Source organism: Dermacentor silvarum, chromosome 1 (genome assembly GCF_013339745.2).
Source record: "Dermacentor silvarum isolate Dsil-2018 chromosome 1, BIME_Dsil_1.4, whole genome shotgun sequence".
NCBI classification, from domain to species: domain Eukaryota; kingdom Metazoa; phylum Arthropoda; class Arachnida; order Ixodida; family Ixodidae; genus Dermacentor; species Dermacentor silvarum.
Window position 1 is genome coordinate 237146293 of NC_051154.1, and position 18474 is coordinate 237164766.

The following is an 18474-nucleotide window of genomic DNA, read 5'->3' on the forward strand; positions in this document are numbered from 1 at the left end:
CATCCCTCTCTCCCTCTTTGCATGCATAGCCAGGCCGTCCGCCCGCCTGGTACGGTAGTGTTCATGGTCCGAGCCCGTCCCGAGGCAAAGTACAGTCTGGTGGGCCGTGGGCCAGGTCACGCACTGCACGTGGTGGGCAGTATACGGGGAACCGTTTTAAGTTCACGTAATTTGACATCTTGTAGTCTTACTGCGACAGCAGTTAACAGCTAGTAAACTCGGTATGCTGTGTCTGTCCGTCCTTTCCGTCACGCTGTCATGGCTGTCATCGCCAAGCAACCTAAACCCATACTAGGCTTCGCCCTCACCACATGGCGAAAACGACGCTTTGCGCGAAGAACAACAGAACTTTGCCCACAGTCGTCACATGCGGATCGAGTTCGTGCCAGTGCGGCGATTTGCAGTTTCGGCGCTTGGTAGTTTGTATGGGGTTCTGCGTGCCACACAGGCTCTGAGAATGGTGGCCTCTGTGCAGGCATTTCGGAGGACACAATAGGGAGCATTGTCGTTGGCAAGGACAACGTTGTGTGCATCGCTAAGTTCGCTGAGATCGAGAACATATACTGCTGTCGCAGTAAAAGCATGAGTTCACAGTCCGAGGAATCGCTGGAGTATGGAGATGATTTTTTTTAATAGTGTTTCAGCCTTCCTTCAGTATAACTAGGTAGATGTAAAATTTTCGTCATATACTCAGCGTGGACTTCAATTTCCAGGGCAGGAAAACAGACAAGGCTCCTCAAACTATGAGTATTTTAATGCCGAGCATACAGTATGTACATAAACCCCCTTCGTCGGTAACATTATCAAAACACTCAACAGAAGAGACTAAACACTCGCTCTACAACAGTGAAATATATACTGAACAGTCAGGTATGGTCAAGGCAGCGGTACACCTTGAAAAGTAATAAGGTCAGCCAGCAACGTTAAAGTAAAACACTGCTCACACGTGCAATATATACGTTAGTCACTAACAGAATTTAGGTTTCTTGCACACCACAATGTTGTTTGAAGGAACAGAAAAGAAGAAAAACAAAAGAAAAAGAAAACGAGGATGATATCGCTAGAGGAATATCTAGTTCTGCATTTAAACCAAAGGCGAGCTATATATATGTGTGTGTATATATATATGTATATATTCATATATATATATCCTGTCAGCTCTAAAAGAAAGCAGAGGTGTGTAGGAGGTATTCATCTTACGTCACGAACTGTTGAGTGATCTCGAGTGGAGAGAGAAAGTGACAGAAAAAGCCAATTTACTGTCTATGTTAAGTACACGTACCGCCATCCAGGCCTAACGGCACGAAAGCGCCGTAAGGACCCGAGTGGAAGGGCATTCAAACCTGCGGAGACGCGAGCACGTTGGGCGCGAGCTAAGGTATAAAAAACTTGACGGCTGCCTCGAGAGCCACGTTTTTTTCTCCTTTTTTTCCCCCGGTTATCTTAAAAATGAATCTCGCCTATAAAGACTATGCGTCGAGTATCCGTAGGAATGTGCTATAGACTGACTCAGCTATAGAAAAAGAGAAATCAATAAGGAAATCTGTGTCGTCGTATCTCGTTTCTTTTTTTTTTAAATCTCGTTTGACGATAACGGTACCAAGGAGGACCAGGTGACGTCAGCAATGAGGACGCCACCTGGTGATCTCCTTCTTATCTTTGAGGGGGCAGAAACAGTGTGTGAGCATTCGTGTCTGTGCTTTTTATGTGTGTTACCCGCGAAAAAATGCGAAAGATCTGCACTGAAAAAAAAAGAAAAAAAAAACATTGAAAATTCAAAGGCCGTCATCTGCAGCCCCTGCGACAGACGTGTCGCACTCTCCTAACGCTACAACTTATGTCGTCTTCGAGAGCGGCCAATGTCTTTTTGTTATTAGGCAACGGCAACCATTGGAAGGTAGTCGCCAATGACTGTGAATTGAGTGCAGGCGTGGGCAGGAATGCGTCGCAGCCCGACACGGCGTCCACTACGCGGGAACTGCGCCAGCTTTTGCCAGAGAAGCCACTACGCCATAACACTCCTTATGAGGTTTGTCACTTCATTAAAACGCAATTTCGTATGGCAGCTTGACATTATTAGACTCGCCACAAGAGCTCGCCATCCCCGTTTCCTGCTTCTCATTTCTTGTATTGTTTAACAGAAGAGTGCGACAGGCCTATAAGAAGCTCTTCGGCCAGTTGGATCATCGCTCTCTGCAGTTGAGCACAACTGAAAACAATAGCCGGGAACAGAGATTTAGCTTCAAGACAAAGAAATATTAATAATCACAATAAAATAAATTTCTTACGTAAGACTATAGTAATGAAATTGTGCACCCTGTACGTTTGGAAAGGTGCGCGTGCTCTCTGCAGCTATATACGCTGACCTTTTTTTTTTTTTTCTGATGTACACGCTGTTGTAACCACTCTATAAACCACTTCTCAAAACGGGTATATGTATAAAATGTACATGCACCATATGATTCCGAAAGCACGTATCCCCTTGTAATATGTCCCCTTGTTCAACACTTCATCCCTTTTGTTCCAAGAAATTTGCTCTGAGTGAACGGACGCTTACACAACTGAGCATTGATGCACACTACATTCACAAACAACTTTTTTTTTCTTTCTAATAGACACCGTTTTTTACAGTTCTTGACACCTACAACAGCCCAAAAGCAGCAACATTTCTACAGCGACAGATGCGACGCTCTTTTGTGTGTTGTTAATAAACACACATTTCTTGCTGGGAAAAAAAAACCGCCTGCCGTCAAGAAGCACCAAAAAAGTTATTTCATTAACTTTATTTTCACGGAAACACCGCGATGCCCCGATAAGGGACACGAAACAAGAGACAACAGAGCTGGGAACGCGAAGCAGCAGCAAATCGTTACCAAATGGCTCGCTTCAGTATACGAAGCCGGAATCCTTGCTGAATTGACGCTGACGGCGCCTTGCGTTTCATATTTTTTCTTTCAATTTTTACCAAACGGTTTTGCGTTATTGCTTCTTCAAACGTCCGCCAACCAAAACTGCAAAATCGAGCGAATGCTTGACGATCGAGTAGCGGCAGCACGCACGACGAGTGCTAGTGGTGGCCTGCGGAGCACTATATGGCGTCCCCCGTCTTTGAATAGATCCTCGTCTAACATCAGCCTCAGCTAAGTAGCATTGTAGTCTACAAACCTACAGGCGTGAGCAGATGTTCATCCCTACGGGTATAGAAGCGGGCGAGCTGCAAGCTAACAGCTCTTCGAGCGCTTGGCCGAGACAGTTCGACTTTGCCGAAAGAGCCTACCTGCGCTACAGGCTGCAACGAGACCGCAATCCTGCGCAGAGCTGTGGCGTACCCTGTGGCTAGTACCAGAACCACACACGATTGTGTACCGCATTTAGCCGCATGTATGACGTCTACTTGCATTCTGTTTGATCGGAGCTCCGTTCGCCATCTATCTATAGGCCGTTTCGCAAAAACGATTCTTCAAACGACGAAAAACAAGGCAAATAAACGAGCGAGAAAAAAAAAAAAGCGTCGGAACGCCTCCTGTCACCGTATGCAGACAACTGAGAGAGCGAAGATATCCTTCCTGCTTTACCCTCCTGAGATCCGAAGGCATAATCGCTTTGCAAGTCGGTTCTTATTACTGACTGGTATATTATATGAACGTGAAAAAAAAAAACATTTTTTAATATACCGGTTAGATGCCAGGAACAGGACCTCCATGTACGTGAACAAAGTGACCATCTCCTGATATTTTATATGGCTAAACAGTTTTTTTTGTTTGCATAAACAGAGTAATGAAGATGGAACGTAGTCTATTGGGTTTCCATGTTTGTACTGCATCTGGAATTTTCATATCATTTCGCGGTATTCGAAACACACGCCATGGTTGATTTTCGTCCTCTATGACGACACAACTAATTATGTCACAATAGTGTCAGTTCTCTCGAAAGTGGGCCCGGCAAGATATCAATAACTCCCCCCCTCCACACGCTTTCGCAGGCATTTGACTTCATATCCTGCATGAATATTTACCATAATCGCTAGCGAATTCTCTCTGAAAAGGATCGAAGAAAATGTGCAATGTACGAGGAATCCCAGGAGGGCTACAGCTCGTTCGATAAGGTCACGTCGAGTTTTCATTCTTCCGTCGCCGTACGCCCTCGACGCCACATCGACGCGACATGCATCGGCGACGCGCTAGCGTACCAATGAACCGTTTTCGTCGCAGTTTCACGTCTTTCACCATAACGCATATACATGAAGCCAAGGCGGCTTGGCGCCTGACCACCGTACGAACGCTATCCCTCTGTGGTCGCTCGTCCTGGCAGGGCGCTCAACTGTGTACAGATATAAGTTGTCTGACCTCGTAGCTGTCACTCGATCGGAAAATTGTTTCGCAAGGCCCGCTTAGTGTCTCACTTGGCTCTATATCTTCAGCTCGAGTCCTACGCAGAGATGGAAAGAAGGCGTGCTGTTAACGAACACTCTTACACCCAAGTCACTGAACGAAAGCTTTCAAAACTCCAAGACGGAGCAACCAGGCTTCTGACGCCGGCCGCTCTGGGAGAGGGCAGATTGTCGTCAGTTAAATACGTCACAAATAGAAGCTGTTGCTTATCTTAAATGCTACTATACGTCTTCAATGGACGTCACCATTTCAGCAGCATATATTCAAGAACGAAGCTCTCGGTGTATAGGTTAATTCATATGACTCGTCCTTTAATTACCAATATACTATATTACCACAATTTTGTCAAGAGATAATGCCGTATTTCTCGTCCATAGTGTACATTCAGGATAAATCAAACATCTCAAAACTATTTCAGTGGTTTAGCCTTCTCTCCACCTTTAAATTCAATGCGAAGTCAAGGGTATCATCCCTTTCAATATATATATAGCGCATTCAACTTGTCAAAGCAAACAAAATATGTTTACAGAACGTTAGTTACTCTGCGCGCATAGCTATTGAGTAACGTTCAATTAAACGTTATATTATTACCGTCTTTGATTCCGTCAATAATGCCACGAATTAAGCGATAAAAAAATGTCCACGCAGAGGACACATTCAGCATTGCCTTGTTTTTTTTCGGTCAAACACTTGCGGCCATTTCAATTTGACTTCACGTGAGCCTGCTCCAGGAATATCGGTTTCAAAAAATGCTGCGCAACCTGCAAACATCAAGGGTGTCTCAAAGATTACTCTGACATCACTAATTACTTTTTTTTCTTTTGTTCGCGCATGTGTATATAGTATATCTGTGTGCGCAAGTTATATATATAATTTTCTTTAAACATACTCGCATTTGTACAAACTTTTTACACGTTTGAGCATGATGTCTTCATTATTTTTTCTTTACACGTAGTAAACTAGGAGACTACCGCTGGCCTCTCCGCTGACGTTTTTCTCTTCCTACGCTCGCAGTGGTAACGCTATAGTGGTAAAATTCTGTACATGTTAGCGTACTCTGACGCGGATGCCCATGTGCGAAACGAGAGATGAAGAAAGGGAGAGAGAGAGAGAAGAGAAAATAAAACAGAAACAGATAAATATAGAGAGACAGGGGAAGAAGGGCTCACGATGGCTCCAGCCAACGTTAATAGAGTGGAGCCCAACGAGCTTTTGTAAACAAGGATCCCAAACTGAAGGCACAATATACAATAGAAACGTTGTCCTGCATAAATCCTGTTCAGGGAAGTTCGTGTTTCTACTACCCGGTGTACAAACAACAGCTGCGGCACGCTGCTCCGCTCTGGGGATACCGACCAATGTGTGCGTGCACGCATGTTTGTGTGTGTGTAGGACGACGACGCGGATAGGACTAGCGGCGGCAATGGCACCAGCTGTGCCCAGGACAAGACACGGCTAACCAAAGGCGTGTATGTGTGTCTGCGTGTTTGTGTCTGGCTGCGGGTTACCAGGGGTGAGGACCTGAGTGGGAATTGGGGTGGGTGTCGTGGCATTCTTTGGTTGCTCGGCGGCAGGCATCCGCGCCCACGGAGGAGTCCATCAGTGGGAATGCATAGCTTGTTCTTTGTCGGTGTCCGGTCCAGCCTCGGCGTAGTCCACGAAGGTGCCAGGGATTCGGTGGTGGCGGGGAGGAACGGGGTAGGCAGGCCACTTGTTCCCTCGTGTCCGGGAATTGATATGCGCTGCCGCCGGGTGCGCCTGCGTGCGCCGCAACCAGGGGCCCGGCTGCTGATGCGGCGCGACTTCGTGGGAGAAGGAGAAAGAGGAGGAGGGGGCTGGTGGGAAGACGACACCCTGCTGCTGCCGCTTCTGCTGCAGGCGCTGGCAGATTGCACTGTTCCGGACAGGAGGGTCGGCTCCCGCTGCACGGCCAAGCAGAGAAAAACATTGCCGCGCGCGCATTGGCGGCAACACTTGTCGCCCGGACGCGGCACAACGACTGCGGACCGATAGCATGGCGGTTGCTGCGAAAGCGACTTGACGAGGCAAATTTCGAGCTTGAAGTGTCCAGTATGACATCGTGATCAACTGTAGCAAACTAATGTGCTTTGGAAACGTGTTTCAAAGACTCTCAAGTTGTCTCAAAACAAGTGTGCCGAGGAAATTTGAATTCAGGGGAAGAACTAGGTTTCATCGTGGAGGAAGATAAGATCTACATGAGAGGCAGAGGAGCGGACGATCTGGTAAACCATTGCAACTATCCTCAAACATATGGCACGCAAAGCGTAACTGCCAGGTCGTTGTTACTCTATGATACATCAAACAGCGGGAGGCAATAACAACGACACAGGAAGTGTATCCGTCTCATGTACCCTCTTCGTTTCGCACTGTTAAGGGTATATAGCACAAGAAAAAATTACCGGGGAAGTCAGCACTTCAGGGAATCCACCTTCGTTACCGCACCTGCGTGCTTGTCAGCACAAACCAATGCGTGTGCTAAGATCGCCCTGACTTTCGGGGTGTACCTCTCAAGCTAAAAATAGCAAATCAGTTTGTTACGGATGCTAGCGTATTGCACGTGGACACGCGACGTTCCAAAAGTGCTTTTGAGAAAATACCTCTGACTTGGTTAGGTTTAAACGGCCCGATGCATATTCGTGAATCATACAGCATCGAAAGCAGCAATGCTTAGCTGTTCATTTATACTCGTACATATTTAGTTGGGATATAAGGATAAATAAATAGGGATCTAAACAGAGGTTTTAGGCGTTCGCTTAATTTACAAGTTGAATCCCCGTGCTTTTGGCACGCGTAAATACGCTGCCTCACGCACTGCATTCTTATGCTGCATACCTAAGGACACAGGAAAAAAAGGCGCGCAATTCCCTAAACTGTGCCGACACTTAACGTTTGAATGAGAGAGATCTCGGGACACACAAGTCTGCCGTCGCCTGTCCAAGATGACGAAAGTCATGCCGGTTGGCCGGATCGCACTGAACGATCCTTACGAAGCCTACCAACTCCACCGACATACAGTTCAGTACAGTTATATAAAGTTAACAAACATTCCCAGTGCACGATCAAGTAAAACAAAGTTGCGATACGCGTGATCGCAGTTTCCCAGCCAAATTGTGATTCCAGTCCAGCAAGCTTGTTTCACTGCACTAACTTGTGTACTGCAACAAAGCACTTTATTACTTGCAGGCAGTATTCGTGATGTATTTTCATAACACTACTGACGGCCGTAGAAACTCACTTCAATGCAGCATAGAGTTTTCATGAAATAAAATAAATTAAATTCCCAAGCATTCGACTTGCATATCCAGTAGCCGGACTGGATTTCATTGTTCGCTCAGTCGGCGTGCTGTCATGCTCGCGACTGAATTGATAGCGAAGAACGCCTGTCATGCCAGATTTGTTTAACGCAATTATTCTGCAAGTACCATTCCCCACTTTGCTTCTGTAGAGCAACTATGTCTTTAAACGACGCCAGAATACCGTCAGCATGCCGCATGCGTACAAACTTATCGAATCACTAAGCGCTACAAGTTTACTGTAAGTGTGAAAAAAAAAAAAAAAATCTAAGAATGCAAGGCTGTGTGATCACGCACCTGTCATTTCAAAAAGAGTGATTCAGTCTACAAGTATGGTTACAGTTGGTCTTCTAGGTGATTGAGTTCGAGTTTCTTCCTGTTGTGGAACTTTCCGTAGTGACAGTGGTGGTGGTGGTGATGCTGATGGAGATAACCTGCACCCAATCATGGCGAGGCGGGATTAGTAATGATAGCGCGTACAAACACAATTTAAAGACCACTTTTGATATAGCAGCCACTTTTAGGCGTGAAAAACAGCCACACTCTCTGACAATCAACCGAGCAAGTGCAGTCCGCAAATAATGGGTGACATTGCCCATTGTTCTTCGTGTGATCGTTCCGATCAAACGAAGCGTCCAAAGCGTCAAAGTAAGTAAAATAATGAATGCTATGGCTACTTGAAGTCTACATCCTTCGTAAATTTTTACAAAGGGCATCACACAATAATCTATGATAATCTATATTACATAAAGAAATGGCATAATTACAAACGAGTACAAAATATATGTCCTGCGGATACAAGCATTCATAATATTATATTTTGTACACCAGCGATAGTGAATAAATATTACCCTTCAAAACAACACATGACAGCTTAAAAGTAAGAGTCATAATTTAATTACGCGGTTGAACCCAAACCAACACGCCATAGAGTGACGCCATAGTGGAGGCTCCAGGTTAATTTTGACCGCCTGGGGTCACCCGATGCACGGCACACGTAGAGTTACTGTATATGCTACCAAAGGGAGCATATACAGTAACTCTAGGCACACGTAGGCACACGAGTGCTTTTTTTGCCTTCCCGCCCCCAGTGGAATGCGGCTGTAATTGAACCCGCGACCTCGTACTCAGCAGCGCCACGTCATAGCCACTGGGCTACCGCGGCGGGACCATCACTTGGTGAATACGTTCGTTTCTTTCTTTCGGGCACACATATTTCAGTGATTTTTTTTTTTTTTTTTGGGGGGGGGGGCGCCTTGCAGAAGCGGTTGTGTAAAACTGTTAGATATTTCTGCAAGCTTTTCGCAAAGCCTTCAATTGCATAATATATATATATATATATATATATATATATATATATATATATATATATATATATATATATATATTCGGGAATGGCCTGGAACGACTTCTGAGGATGACACTGGTTTCTAGATATGCGCCGTCAAAGTTGCGGTAAAAATGCACTGTTGTTCCGCTTATTTTTTAAAAGAAAATGACTGATTTATACATTGAAGCACAAAAGTATCTGGAACGCCAATGCACTTCATCGGACACTTTGCAAATTAATATCTCGAAGCTGGTGCCGTCCTGAGAATTCGTTCTAAGTGGATATGCCTTGCGAACTCACCGGCTACAAGTCGTAGATTGAAATATGTGCCGTAAAATAATTAGTTAAAAGTTATTTAGTGCAATTATGTTTATTATTCAATTAAGCATTTTTATTTCTAGTAATGACCGCTTTATCGAGGCAATTTTTGGAAATTTGGTGCAGCTAAAAAACACCCTGTATATACGTATTAAAAACGTTGATGTCTGTCCTTAAAACCAAAATGTAAATGTTTAAATCATGACCAAATAATTGTAAAATATCTCAAAAATTTTAAATTAACATAAAATTTTGTTTTTCTGAATAGCGGTATGTATGTCCTTGTGCAACATTCGAGCTATTCATGGCAACTTGTAGGGAATTTGCGAATGAAGAATTAGAAAGCGCGAAAAGATCTTACATGTAAGGTAATCACTCTACGGTGCAACACAAGGGCGCAGCGGGGAGTCTAAGTGGAGGTGACAGTGAGAAAGACATTGTGTGGATAACTGCAACTTTTTTTACAACCTTCCTTTTCTTTAGTTTCTTTTTGCCCAGTCCACTCGTGCGACCGGCCGCTTCAAAGGGACGCGGTGCGTCATAATCATCATCGATCATCATCATCTTACATATAGAATGTCTTGCAACACATCATGCGGTGTGAGCACCGCGTACTGATGATAACAAACCAACAGCGCGAACGAAGGACCAGGACACCGCACTGTTCCTCTCGTTTAATGAGCTCCTGTGTTTCGCTCGCACTGCTATAGTTTTCATTACTATGAGTTACCGAGTAGCCTAAATACACAATCTAATAGATAAGCGGGAAAAAATCGGGCAGGCCTGTGAAAAGAACATGCACACCAGCGGGAAAAACGGGCGCGGCAAGCCGCAGGCGGCAGAACATGCGCTGAGAAAATGGGCGAGCGGCGAATATTTTTATACGGCAGGGCGAAGAATGGGCCTCGACTCGGAGCGCCATGCCGCTCGCCGCCGATCGGGGAGACCAATCAGATGTGGTCATTTATTACACGCGGGAAAATTTACTTCACGAGGCACTACCTCTCTCGCTCACTATCGCTGATCACGCCGAAATGATTACAGCTGAGAGCGAAAACGACGTCCACAAGTGTGGCCCTGATGATGCTGGCGCGTTTTAGAGCGAACCTGTGTATGACTCGGATCCCTGGATTGCTTCGTCTGCGTCGGCAGAACAGTTGACGGAAAACCACTTCCACAAACTGAAGCGAAAAGTGCATGTCTTCATTGGAATTACGCATGCAAGACACACCCCAATATTCGTTTCAATAAAGAAAGGCACAAGAGTGTCAAAGTCACATGATATATAGATGACAAGGCGCGTTCGAACAACGCGAAGCACGTAGCGTTCGTAGCGTGCGTTTCCCGGTAAAGATTACAGTTGCATAAGCTGTATAGTAACCGGAAAGCGGCAACTGAAGCATACGAAGTATAGGGAGTGACGTCACTACACTTTCATATGCAAAAGAAGAACCCGCCTAGCAACTGATTTCATTTGTGTTGTGATAGCGCTATATGGGAAGGCCACGCATATAGTTAGGACTCCCGAAGAGCAGACTGAATACGGTGGGCGGCGACAGGAACAGCAACGCCACTCTGCACAACGGCGTCGTGCTCAGGCTAGACGATTTAATTGTCTTGCCGTCGATCATTTCATGTAGTGCACCGTTCCATCGTTCAAGGATATATACGTCACATTGGTCTATCGGATCAGGTGATACCACACCTTGGCGCTGGCCAGCCACCTTCACAGCGTGGATTGGAGGGCAATTTTTTTTTTCTTTCTCGCAAGTGTGGACGTACCTTAACAGTTCACTTGTGAGTTGCGGTAATGAACTTCGGGGGCAAAATGCAGCAGATAAGCTTTGTGTGAGTGCATAAAGGGCCGAAATACGAGTACACTCACGCACTCACGCACGCACACACGCATACACACAAGCGCGGGCGCACACAAATTATACCGAATTATACCGTTAAGCGGAGTTGCTGACTAGTACGCCTTGAACGCATCATGGTTTCAAAGGGAGCATGCGCATGCGTACGTGGCGCAATTCGAATCTATTCTATCCACAAGAAGCGTTTACTTCCTCATTACAGTGCAGCCCGGATGCGCTAAGGCGCGCTTTCTGTTTTTTTCCCCGCACGGCCGGCGCGGTGATGATGATAATGGTGACTTATTGGCACCCCGTTTTAAACCCGTTTTAAACGGCGTGGTTACAAATAGTCACCTAGCCTGCTTGATTACTGCTCCACGGTGATGATGATGATGATGATGATGATGATGATTTATTGGCATCCCCTTTGAAACGGGGTGGCGACAAATAGTCACCTAGCCTGCTTGATTTAATCAGGTATACTACACATGTTCTTTATCTAGCATTTTTGTATACCTCTCATTATCTTTCTTTTTCAAAAATTTAGCTTGTACCGCTGCCTATGATTTTAAGAGATCATGTCGTATCCATCTTTTCCCTGCTTTTTTTCCACCAGTACTCTAATCGTCTCTTGCTGATCTCTGCGGCTGATCTGTTTATGTTTCCTTCCACTTTAAACCCAAGCGCTTCTGGGAGTTGCACGTTACCTACGGTTCTCGCTGGGTGGATCCCGTCGCATTCCATTAGGATGTGCTGAGTGGTCTCTGGATCTTTACTGCAGCATACACATGTCTCATCTAGTTCCGAATATTTGTTCCGATATGTTTTCGTCCTTAGGCAACCGGCTCGAGCCTCAAATAGCAAGGCACTGCCCTTTGTGTTATCGTACAGATTTTCCCTTCTAATTTCTTTCTTCTCATTCTTGTAAATCTCCATTGTCCTTTTCGTTTCCATTCTTTGCATCCAATTCACGGTCTCTATTTCTCTCACTTTCTTTCTGATGACCTCTGGTTGTCTATTTACAGTTTCGATTATCCTGTACTTGGTTGCCAACTTCCTTGACCTCTTCCTCCATTCTGTGTCCACGCTTTTCATGTAGAGATACTTGTGCACTTTAGCCGCCCATTTATTTTCATCCATGTTCCTGAGCCTTTCTTCAAAACTAATTTTGCTTTGTGCTTCTCTGACTTCAAAAGAGGCCCAACCCATGTCTCCATGCACTGCCTCATTTGTCGTATTACCGTGTGCTCCCAAAGCCAACCGGCCTACTGATCTTTGGTTAACTTCCAAACCCGCCAATATATCCGATTTTAAGCATATAATGGCATTTGCGAATGTTAGCGCTGGCACCATTACTCCTTTCCAGATTCCACGCACCACCTCATACTTATTGTGGCCCCACAGTGCTCTGTGTTTCATTAATGCTGCATTCCGCTTCCCCTTTATTTTCAGATTATCTTGGTGGTTGCTTGAGTAATTCTTTCCTTCGTTTATGTGTACGCCGAGGTACTTATATTGCTTCACTATGGGTATTACTTGCTGTTGAATTGACACCACGAAGTTACTCGTGTGTTCATTAAAGATCATAATCCCTGATTTCTCTGTGCTAAACTTAAGGCCTAGATTTGTCGCTGCGTTCCCACAGATATTCGCAAGTATCTGTAAATCTTTTTTATTGTCCGCTAGTAGCACAATGTCGTCTGCGTACATCAATCCAGGGACTTTCTGTTGCACCATTTGTCCATTACGCATGTAGGATAAATCAAAACCTAATTCGCTGTTTTCCAGTCGTCTTTCTATGCCCTTGACGTAAAGCGTGAACAACAATGGTGACAGAGGGCATCCTTGCTTCAATCCTTGGTGAATTCTCACCATTTCATTTCCTTTTCGGCCTTCCCATGCCACTTGTACTTGGTTGTCTCGATATATCTCCCTCAGCAGCTCCACGAAATCGTCATCCATGCCTTCGTATTGAAGAATATCCCACAACAATTCCCTGTCTACGTTGTCATAAGCTCCTTTAATATCTAGAAATGCTACCCATAAAGGTCTTTTCTGAGCTACTGGAATCTCTATGCACTGAGTTAGTACAAACATATTGTCTTCTAAGCGTCTGCCTGGCCTGAACCCATTCTGTAGTTCCCCCAATACACCGTTTTCCTCCACCCACTTCGACAGTTCTAATTTTATGGCTTGCATTGCCATTCTATATATCACCGACGTTACTGTAACTGGCCTGTACGAGCTCGTCTTATCCTTATCTCCTTTGCCTTTGTAGATGAGATTCATCTTGCTTTCACGCCATCCAACGGGAATATTCTTTGTTCTAATCACTTGCTCTATGGCATTAGTCAGCAGTGCCTTGCTTTTTGGACCGAGGTTTTTGATTAGCTGTATTGGGATTTCGTCGGGTCCTGCTGCCGTGTTGTTAGGGACATTTTCTGTTGCCTTTTTCCAATAAAAGCTTTCTATGCTGAATTTTGATCTCTCAAGCCTCTCTGTTGTTGCTGGATCTGTTGTCTGAACTACGCTTTTTCTCGTACTGAAGTTATGCCTGATAACGTCTGTGATGTACCGCAGCGCATCATCGCCTTCATAGATGTTACCGTCTTCATCCCTTATAGCCGTTTGCGAGTTTCTAGTTGGAGCTCCGAGTGCTTTTATATGGTTCCAGAATCTTTTTGGGGCGCCTTTGTCTCTTTTGTGAATGTTATGCACCCAACGTTCACTTGCGCATTTAATTTTCTCTTGCACGAGCTTGCACGATACGCGGAGACCAGAGCCATCTGGGGGTGATGCAAGAAACCCAGCGGCAGTGACGCGCGCCTCCCGCTGTGATTGGTATAGGCCTATTCGTCGACAGATCGGCCACGCATCTCCCACGGTTAACGAAAACCCAGCGATGTTCACAAAGAAAAGCTGGGCTTTAAAAAATTACAGCATTTCAAGTAAATTCGTCACAGGGTGGAGCAGCACGGTATAACCATGCACAAGTCAGGCGCAGCAATGAAATGTAGCTAACGGATTCTGCGAGTACAGCAGCACCTTGGATGCCAAGAACCAGAAGACTTACGCCGCGATGTTCGAATTAGGCGCCCGTATAGCGGATTGCTTGAGGAAAATGTGACCCGGAAAGGTAATTTCACTCCCAGACCGCTGAAACTTTATTTTTTCTCTCTCTTCCCAATTCATGCCGTACGCGAACGTAAGCGCGATCGTGCCCGTACCGATCCCGTGCATCGGCAACGGCATGCAGTCCGTGAAAGTGTGTGTGCGTTTAATCAACGGCTACATGATCTAAAATAAAGGCTTTGCAACTTAACGAAATGTGTCTTCATTCAACTTCAAAGTTCAAAAAATGCAATTCTAAACAAGCAATCAAATCACATATGCATCGCATCGGGTCGCTCAGCACTTCTTGGGTTCGTTGCGTGGTCGTTGGCTTTGGACTTTGATTCAGTTTACATGGGCGAAAGCTTCGCGTTCAACCATCTTTCTTTAAGAAAGGAGCTTTGAATTTTTATTTCTTATATACATTAATGATCTGCCTTCTAATATTCCTGTCAATGTTAGACTTTTTGCTGGCGATTGTGTTCTATATCAGGTAATCAATTCTTATAATGACCATCTCGCTTTGAACGACGCTTTATCATTAGTATATAAATGGTGTAACGAATGGCAAATGACTCTGAACATTAAAAAATAAGCCACTTTATCAATTGCAAGGAAAAAACACAGACCAGAATTCAACTACACTATAAATAACACCACACTTAACGCAGTGAAGGAGTTCAAGTACCTTGGCTAAACATTCACACATGAATTTAGATGGGAGCGCCATATTAACGTTACCTCGACCGCATAAGAAAAAAGAAACTTTTTTTTTCTAGACAGACGTCTCAGACTAGCATCCCCAAACACAAAGCTATTAGCATATAACACACTCGTCAGATCACTATTGGAATATGCTAATGTTGTTTGGTTTCCTTTCACCAAAGAACTCATTAACAAAAAGAACTTTAGTGCACAAGACGAGGACAGAGAAGAAGCTAAGACACACGAGCGCAGACTTACAACAGTGCTTTATTTGAAACAAGCAACCACATATATAGCAAGAACTGTGACACATCACGTGTGCGCCGCTCGCAGAAAATGCCTATCTTTAAGCAAGAAAGATAGCTCCTTGCTAGAAAGGGCGATAGACGGTTTTGACTCACAGGTGCCACCAAACCTGTCAATCAATTCCGCTTCGATGATCTCGCGGGTTACCTGATTGCGACTTTTGCTAACGATTGAGCAGGCACTTGGACTTAACTAGCGGACTGCACTTGGCCTTATTTGTGGCATCTGCCTGATTACGCGCGCAATTTACGCGTGAAACGCGTGATTACGTGTGCAATTACTTCAAATAAAACACTGTTGTAAGTCTGCGCTCGTGTGTCTTAGCCTTTTCTCTGTCCTCGTCTTGTGCGCATGAAGTTCTTTCATGTCTTACCAACATGCCCAAACCGTCACCTTAGTGAACATCATTAACAAACTATACTCGCGGGCAACTTTCTGTGGCAATGAAGGGAAAGCTACGGAGGCAAAGCGCGCACAAGTGAGAGCGCTTCTGAAAAGAGTCCCGCGTTTTAATCCACGTTGGTTTAGGCTGGGGAAGAGAAAACATAAACAGCTTATTAGCAACAGTTAAATAAGACAGAATACACAACTGAGTGTGAAAGTGTACTTATTTTGCGGCTTTTCACTTGCGCGTCTGGGCAAACGCGAAACCGTCGCACGCGGAAGCTGCGTCGATTCAGCGTCTGTTCCGAGCAACCAAAAGCACTGTCAAACGCTGCCGGACTACTTGGCGCGGCAGCACATCTGTAGCAGCCACGCGCCTGTACCTTTCAGTTCATTGCCACAGGAAGTTGTCCGCGAGTATAGAAACAGTTCAAAGGAAGACACTAAGATGTATTTACAATAAATGTAGGTTAACAGACGGAATTGCTAAAACAGGCTGGTAACAGGCTGTAAGGTAACCTAACCTTACAAAACTGAGCCAAGCTTGCGCGGTTAAAAATGATGTACCAACTTATTCACAACAAATTAAAGATAGACAGCTCCAAATACTTATCTATAACGCAAACACGACCCACCAGACATAAAGGCTCTCTATCATTAAATGAACATACGGAAAGTCTTAAGCATTCGTTTTTTTTTTTCTTCTTTTAATGGCGCGTGAATGGAACAAGCTGAACCCTACTATTACAAACAGCCCAACCGTATCTGCTTTTTTTTTTTAACATTAGTCGAAAACAAATTACATGCTTCACTATTCTGACCTACCTGAGTTACCATTTATTTCTGTGCCATTTTATTTCATTATATTGTACACATAATCCAAATTCATTTATCGACACCTGAAACGTATCTTATAGATTATTACCTCTTGTGTAAACCTAACTTTAATACCTTGTAGTACTTTGTCATTATTGAGTACCATTGTTTACTTATGCTGTTTACCTCTTTACTAGTTGTTTATTGCCTTGTATTATTTGGTTATTACTGCCTACGATTTTTAACCACTGCTAATTATCAGCTTATTTCATTACCTCTTGTCATTCCTAAGTTTGCTGCAACGTATTATTTTGTAATTAGTGCTACAATTTCGTTGCCTTTTTGATAACTCTTGGGTTTTTTCTTCTTTTTTTACGATAAACTTTATTACTTCTGCCTACCATATTTTATGCCTTTGCTAATTGCCAAAGCATTGTATATGTAAACTAAATATTGTGCTAATTATTATTGTGACATTCTAAGATAACTATGTACATGCCCTTTTGTTACGATCCCTGATGGGATCGGCATTATAAGTAATAAATAAATTTAGAGAGGCCTAAAACCAAATTTATGCGTCTTTTTTTTCTCTCTCTCTCACTTAATCGGTAGTTGTATGCGGTTAACGGCGTGATGCCTCATTTGCTCAGACCGTGGTAAATAATTATGTCCAAAGCGCTCAACCAGCTTCTGGGCCGCTTCCCTACCGCCCCACTTGACACACGAATTATCGCTGTTTTCCTAAACGACGCAGAACGGCCGACAATTTTTCCGTTCACCTCCTTCGATCCTTTTCCCTTCCCCATGTCCTGATGGCGCGACTACCCGGAAGTGGACATGCACCTTTCTGAACTCATTTTATTTAAATAAACGTTTCAGCAACACTGTATCAACCGCACAGTAATGCGGTAATCCTGTTACATTGTACTAGACACTGTAATCCTGTGCCTCGCACTGGATTCGTTTTGCCGGACAATCTTTGCCGTACGGCCAGGTTACGTATGGAGCCATATTACCGTACAGAAACGCACAAGGCCGGCCGTACTAAAACGTACATTCTAGTCACTCTGGGCAATACGGTTATAATGTTGCCTTGCACTTGCATTTTCCCCTAACGAAACCATTGTCAGGTGCGTTTCAGTACGGCAATACAGCATATATTATACTATCCACCTCAGTCGCTTTTACTGGGAATGCAGAGCATCCCACTCACCTTCTCTGCCTTGCCGGTGGTTGCTCTTATCCTGAGCTGTCACTTTGAATAATTTTCGTAACGCGATGAAGGTGTCCAGGTGCCAGATTTTGTAAGGATTCTCCTTTTTTTTTTCCTATTCATTTTTCACTTCGTCATTGGATAGCACGCCGCCAGGCCACTCGATGCGACAGATGGCACTGAATTAGCGCAAACCTTCAGCGCACTCTTAGACAGCCTCCCGCGCATTTCTTCCACCACACCTTAGCTAAGGTGGCTAGAACTAGATCACCCTACCTTAGCTTCTTCCCAATCATTAAAATCGATTTACAAGCATTAAGATTGACGCCAAGGTGTTGCTCGTGCCTTTCAGCTCGCCGTATGGGCATTCGTGATCTTTGCTGTAGAGTAATTATGTAGTTACACTATAGTTATGCAAACTCTATTAGAGTAACGCACCGCGCCGGAGATTTCGGCGTCGATGACTCAGCTCGACCAACGGCGGCGCTGCAATCGGTGCTCCTGAGACGTCAACAGGATTTGCTTTTGTTGTAATACTCCGGGTATAATCTAAGCATTTTCATTCCTTTGATTCCGCTATCAATATGTGCACGCGTAGCATGGTGCTCTCAAATTAGCAACTGGGCACCCAGTTCAAACATGAAAGTTAGGCCATCACTTCCCACGAAACACAAAACTTCTTCTAATAAGTTGAAAGACATGTAGACATCTTGGTATATTATGAAATGTTGAA

General features: G+C 44.5%; 1 protein-coding gene across 2 annotated transcripts in view; it reads right to left on the bottom strand.

Annotated features, from left to right (window-relative positions):
• Positions 1–739: 739 nt before the first annotated feature.
• The window catches only part of LOC119436956 (glucose transporter type 1), a 63546-nt gene continuing 45811 nt past the window's right edge, over positions 740–18474 (bottom strand). For both annotated transcript variants that reach the window (XM_049660131.1, XM_037704002.2), the window contains exons 15-16: positions 8003–8139; positions 740–6313 (exon numbers count right to left, since the gene is read on the bottom strand). In XM_049660131.1, the coding sequence (XP_049516088.1) occupies positions 8042–8139 (98 nt within the window). In that variant the 3' untranslated portion in view covers positions 740–6313; positions 8003–8041. The remainder of the gene's footprint in view (positions 6314–8002; positions 8140–18474) is intronic.